The 11,883-nt window shown below is 33.0% G+C and overlaps 1 protein-coding gene across 2 annotated transcripts in view; it reads right to left on the bottom strand.

Annotated features, from left to right (window-relative positions):
• Positions 1-331: 331 nt before the first annotated feature.
• LOC150105085 (protein Njmu-R1-like) overlaps positions 332-11,883 on the bottom strand; it is a 111,861-nt gene continuing 100,309 nt past the window's right edge. For both annotated transcript variants that reach the window (XM_090396143.1, XM_090396142.1), the window contains exons 11-12: positions 4,541-4,611; positions 332-943 (exon numbers count right to left, since the gene is read on the bottom strand). In XM_090396143.1, coding sequence (XP_090252269.1) covers positions 787-943; positions 4,541-4,611 — 228 coding nt within the window. In that variant the 3' untranslated portion in view covers positions 332-786. The remainder of the gene's footprint in view (positions 944-4,540; positions 4,612-11,883) is intronic.

The following is an 11,883-nucleotide window of genomic DNA, read 5'->3' as shown; positions in this document are numbered from 1 at the left end:
TACAAAGAGGGAAGAAAGGAAGGAAGATAATCTCAACACTCACATTATATACAAATATATCACATATGCAATACTGTTAGAAGTGAAGAATTAATGTCTTGCAAGCTGCTCAATGATAATTGTTTTCATTAATAGTATTGCTGTTATAGTTAAAGTTACAAGTAATTCTGACTTCTGGAATTGAATTCCTGTGTGTGTGTGTGTGTGTGTATGTGAGGGGGGACTTGGGTATGTGATATACCAGAGGAAAACAAGATGACTGGGACTTAAGTTTTACTGATTTAAACTTTATTTTCAACTAATATTCCAAATTATATATTATGCATAACAAGATACAAATTTGTTTAGAGTTATTTATCATATGGACTAATAGTAATATTCTGTCAAACAGTTCAATAAATTATAATGTTAACATTAAAATAAAAACTGATATTGTGTGTGTGTAATATATGACATTTTGCAATATATTATCAAAATTCAAAAGAAAAATACATTTACATTATTAGAATTATTCTATACAAAATCAAACTGAATTTATCTGAAAATGAAAATACATAATATAATATTGGCATTTTTTACACAAGTCATTAATAAATTTCTACCATAATTTCGAGAAGACTTTTTGTCTCTTCACATTTCATTTCAAAAGAAATGAATTGAATGTTTCTGTGTTATAACAAATGTAACATGTCATAGACTTTCCAAGTTAAACATTTTAACAATTATTTATATTTAACTGACTAAAAATATGCTACTTAACTCATGTTTTATACAAACTTGTCAAAATTATATCATTTGCACATCTTGCGTCTCTGATCCAGTATAGCTTTCCAAAAAAGAAATTACTTCCATTGCTTCTATACTTTTTGATAATACAATTTCTTGCTTAACATTTTCAAGAATGAATTCTTTATATCCACTGGTCATGAGAAACTGGTATGCCCTATGGGTTAAGAAATAGAGTCACTTTCTTAGGAAAAGGAAAAATAAATAAATAAAAATGAAGTAAGTTTTCATTTTTATTTATACCAAATGCACAAAAACATACCATTACAATAAATTTTAACTCATTTAGAAATTATTTGTATAATAAAATGACTTGTAATTACCCATATCAAATAAACATAAGGATATTTTGCAGAAACACTATATAACAGAATTGAAAGACTGTTCATATGCACATGCATATTTTGGGCTCCTTGGACCATTCTGTCAGAAATTCTGTGTAAAATAGGCATGATTTTTAATGGTTATTTGAAACATAACTGATAAGAACGGATATAATCATTTAATGTGAAAGCAGTTACACTGTAGAGGTTATTTTAATAAATATTCAAAATGGTTGCCATTAGGTTGGACACATTCAGAAGACTCAGCTATGGAAGGTGTAATCTCACTAAAAGGAGTGAAATTGTTTTGTCTGCTGCATCTGTTCTGCATTCACATACACGATGTCTAACGTGGAAATCTACAGATACTGTATAATGTTCCTAGTGAAACACGGAGTGTGTGTGTGTGTTATCATGCCAGGTGGTGGTATTCACGCTGCCAATTTGCAACTTAAATATAATCTATTCATCACTTTGTATAAGGTTCCATTTACGTCATGCAAATTTAGTGTTTTAAACAGTTTTTTTGACTGGCCCTTATCACTTTTTTTTTTTTTTTTAAATCAATAATACAGAGATCTTCATTTTATGCCTGGGATTTTCCATAAGTTAAAAATTTGGTCTTCGCAATTTCTATTTGCCTTAAATTCAGTATGTTCATCTTAATTTTTTTTAGCCCTTTTCTCAAGTAATCATAAATCTTATCTGGAAGAATGCTCAGTAGGAAATGTTTGTATAAATCTCATATTTAATTTTAAAAATTTCACTTTTTACAAATTGGTGTAGGGAGAGCTTTACTCAAATCAACTATACTTCAACCTTGGGATCAACCACTGAATTATGTACTATAGCCCATGAAACAAAATTTTACAAAAACTACCATATTTCAACATTTCAGAACAAATATCATTCATTTCATATTTCTGAGAATATCCTTATTCTCAGTTTTTGTATCACTTTTATGATTCTCTGATTCATTTTAAGATACTTGATTCTATTTTTTTTAGCATTCTTAGCAGACACCAAAATATTTTGTCACCTTCATTGTATTTATCATCTACACTGCTTGGAAAGAAGACAGTAGACACCATAGTGCGAGAAACAAACAGCCATGGTACCCATCTTAATAAGATGTAGGACCTCCTTTCACTGCAATGATTGTAGCAATCCTACCAGGCATACTTTCTGCAAGTATACAATAGCAATCAGTGGGAATTTTGGACCATTCTTCTTATAGGCATATAATGAGGTCCTAGACTATTGTGGGGCAGATGTCCCTTGATTGCATCTGTTGCTTCAGTTCATCCCACAGATGTTCAATAAGGTTGAGATCAGGGGTCTGTGGAAGCCAGTCAAGTGTGGTAATGCTCATGTCCACAAACCATGCAGTTACAGCATCAGCCTTATGACATAGTGCCCTGTGCTGCTGAAAGAGACAATGTCAGTTCTGTAGAAACGCCACAAAGGAAGAAGCATTGCACTGTCCAGAATGTTCAGATACCTCACGGAGTTCAATGTTTGCGGCAACACAAACAGAGGTTCCAAGGTCAAATTAGAAAAAATAGGAGCATACCATCACACTGCCATCTCCAAATTTCATAGTTGGGGTTATATTCTCTTACCAGCGTATTTCACTGGGTATTTGCCACATCTTTCCATCTTCTCGGTATAATATGTAGCATGATTCATTGCTCCATAACACAGCTTCCCAAGCTTCTGCATCCCACTGTACATGCTCTTTGCACCACTGAAGATGATGCTGCATGTTGGTTTGGATAATGTAAGGCTTGCATATTGTGGTCCTACTATGGAAACCCAAGTTGCAAGTCTTGGTTCTGAATGTTTTTGATGAGTGTTTCAGCTCTTTGTGAATGGCAGTTTTTACATATTATCCTTCATAGCACTCTGTGGTCACTTTTGGTGAGTGTAATGGGTCATCTACTGCAGACAACAGCACTTACATTGACTCCTTGTGTTTCCATCTCAGTATGTTATCATTGAATTTTGACCTAAGATGGCCCAATTTGTCAGTTCACTTCTTGCAGCAATTTCACCCAGACACAGTTGCACTAACTTGGGAGCATCATATTAATTTACCAAGTCATAAACGTGTGACTTGTTACATGGCACAATGCACCCTGCCCATTGAGGGATGTCCATTATCTTCTTTCTAAGTAGTGTATATAAAAAGATTGCTTTCCTAAGCTGATTTGTTTAAGATTGATTTCAAATCACTTCAAGCCTCCAATAATTGGGGTGGTGGTCTCACACTAGGCAATGAAATGCATCTCCAACCTAAAGACATTCACAACATCCATGCTCATGGTGGGATTTGAACCTACAGACTGCTGGTCAGAGTGAATACATTAAACACTCAGCCAACCAAGCTGGCAAAGAAGAAATTAGAAGGCTCTTACATATTCTGGACTTTAGTCTTTGTTTGTGTATTACATTGATAATGATGCCTATCTTTAATTTTGATGAGAGTGTTCTAGTAGCTGATTTCTTACCATTTGGCCTGGTTTCCTGATGAATCTCTTTGTGGATATGGATGTTTGTGAATGTCTTCAGGTGGTAGATGAATTTCACTGTGAGATCACTGCCCTGCTTACTTGAGGTACAAATTGGCTTGAAAAAAAATAGTTTCATGTTTGTTTTCGAGGGCATGATTTCCAGATTATTTATAACCTTTAAACCAACCTATTGTACTTTAGGTTTATAGCCTTTCACATGAAAAAAAAAAAAAATAATAATAATAATACACATATTCTAAGTAATAGCTAAATACTGTTTCTAGTTTTCATGATGTTGAGATGTCACAACTGTAATTAGTCAGAATAAAATGTGTAGCTAATCATACTAACCATGAAGTTAGCTGCTACTTAGGATATGAATTATGAAAATGTTTCATCTGCATTAGTTGAAACATTATATCTGGAATTGCTCAATGTTTGCAAATAAAAATAATTTCTCAAATTTCTTGAACATCCTGATTTCACAGAACAGTGGAACATTGCGCCCTTTGATTGGAAAAGACCTGGATTTGATTCTCATCATGACGAGGGGAATCCTTATATGAGTTTTTTTTCAACTGAAGATAAGTTTGCCAATCTCGTACGGAGGTAGCAGGGTTTTTCCCTCCTGGAAATTTGGGTTTTTCATTCTGCATACAGAAAAATTGGCCTTCAGAACATTCATAATTTACAGACAAAAAATACTGTTGTTGGTGATGGGCAGTACATGGCCTTGATGGTAGTAGTAGTATTGTCATAGTAGGAGAATGTCAAGTAGTAGTAGAGAGGGTGAGATGTATTTAGTGAAGTAGAGTAGAGTGCCCTTCCAAGGTGAGTGTCTTTGGACTCCTTGGAAGTGTCACATAATAATAATCTAACTGGTGTGAAAATTTTATATGAAAATAAAAAACAACTCACTTGTAAAGTGAATAATGGTCATTTTCTGCTTTTTTCAATAACCGTTTCAATGTATTTAAGTCCTGAACAATCTGCAAATATATAAAATGCATAAATAAGATAATAATAGGGAAGAAAAAGGATATTCTAAACAATCACTACTATGTTTCTAAAATGTGATGTTAAATAACATAAGTTCAAGAATTTTTAACTTTAATCCTATATCAAACTGGAAAGTTTCTACTTTCCAGTTTGATATAGGATTAGAGTTAAAAATTTTGCTGTTTTAAATTAGCTTTTAGAAATTAAAAATGATGATACAAACATAGGATGGCCTTTCAGAGTTGATGGGTTGAACATACTGCATAATATTTTGTTAATAAAATGCATGCATATCAGTGTTATAAATTGGATTCTTGAAAGTGCTGACAGAACACCCGGAAGTAGGGGCAAGCATTTTACCATTCAGCAATGGATAGCAACTAATTTTCCTTTGATGATGCTACTCACCATGCATCACTTGGAAGATAAAAAGAACTAAGAGAAAAATGAGACAATGACAAAAAAAGATAATGCTATGTCAGCTACAGAACCTGACAAGAATGATATTTTGGATCAGGAAAACACTATAGTCTTGGTTGGCTAAGTGGTCTTTGGATGATGAGTCTTTGGACTCATCGTCCAAAGTGGGTGCCCTCCTTGAGGGAGGGCACCCAAATATACACGTATTCACATATGTACATTCAAACATATTCGATGGTTTGTCTATATAAAGATGCTTTTAAATCGATTTCTTGATATATTCTCAAGGAATGGATTAAAATAGTGGGCTCTTGAGGCTTTCACAAGAGCATATTACCCTAAAACCATATTCTTAATCATCCTTGTGGTGGAGACTGAGAGGACAACTCCCCATCTCCACCACATCATCTAACCAATGCATCTACTGCCTACCACCACCACTAGCATTTTCACAATCACAAACATCCATGTCCATGGTGGGATTCAAACACGCAGCCTTTTGGCTGGAGAGCAGATACGTTAACCACTTGGCCAACCAGGACTAAAGTGTTTCCCTGATCCAAAATATCATTCTTGTCAGGTTCTGTAGCTGACATAGCATTATCTTTTTTTGTCATTGTCTCATTTTTCTCTTAATTCTTTTTATCTTCAAAGTGGTGCATGGTGAGTAGCATCATCAAGACAAAATAGATTGCGATCCATTGCTGCATGTTAAAATGCTTGCCCCTACTTCCAGGTGTTCTGTCAGTACTTTTAATAATAATAATAATAATAAAAGACTCATAAAGGTAAACAGAGCAGAAGAGCCAGAACATTTTATTAGGAAGGGCTTGAAGATAGTAAGAATAAATGGAGTAAAATTAAGGGAAAAGTGGATAAGGATAGAGATGTCAGAAGAAGGGTATGAGAAAAAGTTTGCTTTCAAGTGTATCAAAACATGCAATAGAAATTAAAACCAAAACACAATCAGGTGACCAGTCAATGTGCATAGTTAAGTTCATGTGTGTGAAACAAATATATACAATTTGTAGCTCTTTTGATGTTTGAATGTACACATGTATTCACATGTGTACATTCAAACATATTTTATGGTTTGTCTATATAAAGATGCTTTTAAATTGATTTCTTGATATATTCTCAAGGAATGGATTAAAATAATGGGCTCATGAAGCTTTCACAAAAGTTAAAGCATGTTATCCTAAAACCATATTCTTAACTATCCAACCGGCCAGGACGTATATACGTCCAAGTTACCATGGATGTGAAGTGCATATTAAAATTGTAATACCATTGATATTACATTGAAATATGTGATGGATACAAAGTGTAGAGGAGTGATGTATTTTATCCATATTGACGGCAATGTAGTTAAATCAAGATACAAACTACTACATTAAGTTTATACATAGGTCTCAGAAAATTGGAATAAATAGCGATTAAAATTTAATTAAACATAAGAAAGTGAGAGTCATAATAAAAATAAAAAGAAAAAAAAAAGATATTTAATAAAAATGAATAGAACACACACAAACAAATATTTATAGTGCAAAATAAATGTGCACTGAAACTTACACACACACACGTACTGATTCAAGCAATATCGAATTTACAAATGAATTAATATCTCAGCAATTCAGCGATATTATTATGAAAGCATTTGCTTATACAGAGTAACTTGTACTGAGGACTGTCTTCAGCTACCATTTACAAGGAGTCTTATAGTATGCTATCAGTATAAGAACACAAGCAATTTACAGACAAAAAATACTGTTGATGGTGGTGATGAGGGGTAGATGCCATTGATTGTAATTGTGTATATGATAGTAGGAGAACTGAGTGGTGGGGGAGACGATTGGATGTGTAGTGGAGTGCCCTGCTGCGATGACTGCTTGGAGGTGTCGTGTAATAATAATAATAATAAAAAAAAGAAAATGCTTTCATAATAAGAATGACAAAATTATTCCTTTCTTGCACACAGCAGAATGCATAAACTTTCAATTTATTCTGAAAACAGCTTTCTTATTTCTTCATTCTCTCAGAGCTGCACAGGGGGTCAGCATTTATTGTGTGGAAATTATGGACAAAGATACATGTATTAAAGCAATTACTCTACATATAACTATGAAAAATAACACACCATTTCGATTTTTATATCAAGGTCATCATCAGGAATACATATATATGAACTAAACACAAGCTATATCACAATATACATAAGTAAACTGAAGTATAATTACTTGTTGACTGTTTACACTAACGTGATCTCTGGTGAGGGAAAGAGTAATATTTAAAATCTAGAAAAATTAAATAAAATAAAAAAAATTAATCAAAAAATTTATAATAAAATAAAAATGATAAAAAAAAAAAATTAAAAGTGGAGCTACATCAGTTGCTACTCTATAGTCCTGTTTTTTTATTGCTCTGTCCCCTGATCAGGTTGCACTGGGATTCTACCAACTTCTTCCTGTTATATGGGATGCAGATGGGTGTTCCATATTCTTGGAATTTCTAGCCCATCATTTTTGTCAAGATTGGGATGATGAATCAGCATAACAAAAGCTTCTTTGAATTTTCTTTCAAACCAAGTTTTGGTGCATTGTAGGGAACTGGTGCCTTTCCAATTAATTGTGTGACATTTGGAGTGCATGATTGGAAAGGCTAGTTTTACTGCAGTGAAGGAAATTAATGTGTTCTGTTAATCTTTTCTTATTGTGTGTAGGATAAATTGCAGGTGAACTAAATTTGGTAAGCCCTTGGGTAGGATCTTTGGATGAGATGAGTATGCTTTTCAATTCTGTGGAAGGTTTGAAATGTTGCCTTAATATTGTATTTATGAAGTGTTCTATCTATTTTTTCTGATATTTCCCTAATGTACAGTATGGCTATGGCATTTTTGTAATCTATTTTTTTATCTTGAGTAGAATTATTGTGAAGGAAATTTTTTCATTACATTTTTTTGATTTAAAATTTTACTCTCCCCTCTCTTTCTTTCCCCCCTTCATCAGAGGTCAGGCTAGATGTAAATAGTTAACAAAGCAGTTATGCTATAACTTACTTATGTGTACTGTGATGTAGCTTATGTTTAGTTCATATATATATATGTATTACTGACAATGACCTTGATATAGAGGTCAAAACATCAAGTTATTTTTCTTGGTTGTAAGTAAAATAATTGCTCTAACATGTGTTTTTTGTCTCCATATTTTCTACACAACATATCCTATTTCTTATTCAAAGTATTTAAAAATCACTGCAAAATTCATTAAGTTTGAACCTTCTAAGATCAAAAAAGTTCATTCATTCCTTTGTAAAGTAGGCAGATATTCCATACAACTGACAAAACTGAATATTTAATTTTGATGAAAGTGAATTATTTTTATTACCCCTTTAGATGGAAGAATATATACATTTTTTAAATTTTTCCTGGGATCCAATTGATTATGGCAGCCATTTTTATTTGGAAGATCTACAGAATTTTCACAATTTTGGAGGGTTTTAATCACAACTCATTTACTGGGTGGTCCAATTTCTGATTTTTAATTGCCATTTTCAGCCAAAGTAATATTTTTTCAAGATGGCAGCCACCTGTTTTGTGGATTCAAAGTGCTAGTTTGAATCCACGAAACTTATTAATTGCATGTTTCTTTTATAGAAGTAGTGGAATATATACACCCAAAATGTGCCTTTATTGATGTATTTCTTCTATTTAAAAAAAAAAAAAAAAAGCCTCAAAATTCACAAAAAATTAAAAATGGCAGAATTTGAAGCAAAAAAAAAAAAAGGTTATATGGAAACCAAATAAAAAATAAAAATTTATATGAGAGACACTCTTGATAGGTGACCTATAGCAAAATTAGTCACGTTCTGTTATTTTCAATCCTTCAACTTAGACAGAATTTTGAAAATCGCAATTTTTTTTTTTTTTTGAATCATTCATCATATCTTGTACATCCACTTATCAAGACAATTTTTAGGGCCACCTCAGAGGTGTGAAGAAAGCAAATTACATGTTGAGAGATGCATGTCACAAGCATTAATATAAAATTACAAAAAAAATTTTTTAATACAATTTTAATACAGTAACTATGCAGGAAATGTAATTTCATATATCTAGGGTTTGCAAAGAACCGATGCATTGCAGTTTGAAGTTCTCATAAAATTTTGTTCTACCAAAATTTTGTTCAAACCAATTCTATTTGCTAAATAATAAAAAATAATCTTGTTGCCAATTTTAATAGTAATTCTTAGAGTTTTGAACATGATAATTTCAGTGTTTTATACAATTGCTTGTCACATCCTACTCTTTCCTTGAATAATTATTATTATATAATCTAGTTTTAAAACTGGGCAGTGGACCATATACACTCAATGAACACATTATTTTATCACTTTAGTTATCAAAATGATATTCTTTCTTTCTTTAAAATGAAATGGAGTGGATGGTAAAAAAGAAATTAAATTACAGATTAAATTAGACTTCCTCTGACTAGACATTTGATGCTTTATGTACCTATATGTAAATATTCATTTTTTTCTTTTTTACGCATTCATTCATTTATTTTTCTACTCTCTTATTTACTACTGGCACATGGTAACACCACTCATGATCCTAAAAAATTATATTGATGGAAGAATGCAGCAAACAAAATTCAGTTTTCTGCATTTTCAATAAGCTGAAGGGATGAAAATAACAGTATGGAACCAATTTTGCTTTATAGTCACCTATTAAGAATATCGCTCATAAAAATTTAAAATTTTTATTTGGTCTCTCACATAACTTTTTTTTTTTTTTTGGCTACAAAATCAACCTTTAATTTTTTGCAAATTTTGAGAATTTTTTTTTTCATAGAAGAATGCTTCAATCGAGATGGTTTTAGGCACATATTCCACTACTATGTTCTCACATTAAATGAGAGATGAATTTCATCACGTAGTGTGAGACCACTGCCCTGCTTATTGGAGGCCTGAAGTGGCTCTTGAAAAAGTTTCAAGTTTGGTCTCTAGAGCAAGGTTTCAGTGTAATAAATAAATTAAAACCACAAAAAATATATAAATTAATAATAATAAGGAAAAAAATGCTCAGCCCACCTACAGCACAAAATATACTATAATGTAATAAAATAACTATATATTATATAATGTCCTAGTACTCCACATTACAAAGGCAACTGACCACCTTTGAGCATTAAAATGGCAGGGGAAAAAAGTGCAATTTGGAAATAAGATGAGATTAATTTTACAAACCTCTGAAATTGTAAAAATTCTGTGATCAATTATTATTTTCATTATTATTAATATCTGACCTCCATGGAGTCAGAAATCATTCTGGGAGGTACACACTATCACACAAAGCTCATCCAACCGTGCCTTAAACTGATTCAATGTGTCTACATTCATAACACACTCAGGCAACACATTCCACTCACCAACCACTCTCTGTGCAAAGAACCTTCTCCTCACACCCTCCTTATAGTTTCTAGGAATGACCTCTTGTTCTATGTCCCCCCTCTCCCATGTCAACTTGATAACCCTTAACTAGCTTATATGTCTTAATCATATCTCCCTTTCTCCTCCTCCTATTCATAAGGCTTTGTAATTTACATTCTCTCAATCTGTCCTCATATTCCACATTTCAAAGACCACTGACCACCTTTTGAATCTTCTCTGGACCCTTACTAACATATCCTTGTCACTATGAAAACCTGGTGACCAAATCTGTACACAACAATCCATATGAGGTTTGATCAAGGCCTTATACAATGGCATCATAACCTCTTTATTTCTGCGTGTCAGAATGCTCTTCATCATCGCAATTATCCGATGTGATGTCTTCACAACATGTGTAATGTGGCCCCTGAATTTCAGGTCCTTGTCCACTACCACTCCCAAATCTCTCATCTCCTCTACCTCTTTTAAAGTTTCCCCAAGTGTATACTTCGCATCCCATCATTGCTTACCAAATTTCAAAACCTTACACTTTGTAATATTGAACTGAAGTTCCACTTACCTGCCCATTCATGCAATCTATGCAAGTCTTCCTGTAAGGCCATAACATCTGCTTGACTCTGCATTGCTCTTCCCAGTTTTCCATCATCTGCAAACAATTGCATAACACCAGTTAAATCCATCCCAATATCATTAATAGATAAAATGAACAACAGTGGTCCTAAAACTGATTCCTGTGGCAGCACATCACTTGTGACTTTCCTCTTTTGGAATACTGAACACCCATATACAACTTTTTGACATCTATCTGACAGTCTGTTATCCAACTCCCTTTCATTCAGTTTATTTAATAGCTTGTCATGTGGCAGTCTATCAAAAGCTTTTGCAAAATCTAATATCACTATATATGCATCTCCCTTGTCCAAGACATTTGTCACCTTGCTATAGTAAGTAAGTTAGTAGAACATGATCTACCTTTCACAAATCCATGTTCAAATTGACAGAGAATACTGCTATTATTAAACCCATTTTTGTACCCTAATTCTCACCAATCTCTCCAGCACCTTAACCAAAACTCCAGATATACAGATTGCCTATAATTTGTAGCCACAGCCTTATCATTACATTTATGTAGTGAAACAATTTTACCATCTTTCCACTCTCTTGGAATCTGTGCTGTTGTAAGACTCTTATTAAACAAGCATGTCAATGCTACTGCCAATTCCCTGGAATGTTCCCTTAAGATGTGTGGTGATGTCATCAAATCCTATCACCTTATTGACAACAAGGTTATTTATTTCCTCAAATATCTCCTGCTTGATTACAATTAAGCCATCCTCTGTTATGTCCTCAACTTGAGTTTTTCATGATTTCACCCTGATGAGGATGAAATACTC

The sequence above is a fragment of the Typopeltis vanoorti genome, chromosome 7, assembly GCF_054136105.1.
Source record: "Typopeltis vanoorti isolate ZY-2024b chromosome 7, IOZ_Tvanoo_1.0, whole genome shotgun sequence".
NCBI lineage: Eukaryota > Metazoa > Arthropoda > Arachnida > Uropygi > Thelyphonidae > Typopeltis > Typopeltis vanoorti.
This window is presented reverse-complemented; position numbering and strand designations above follow the sequence as displayed.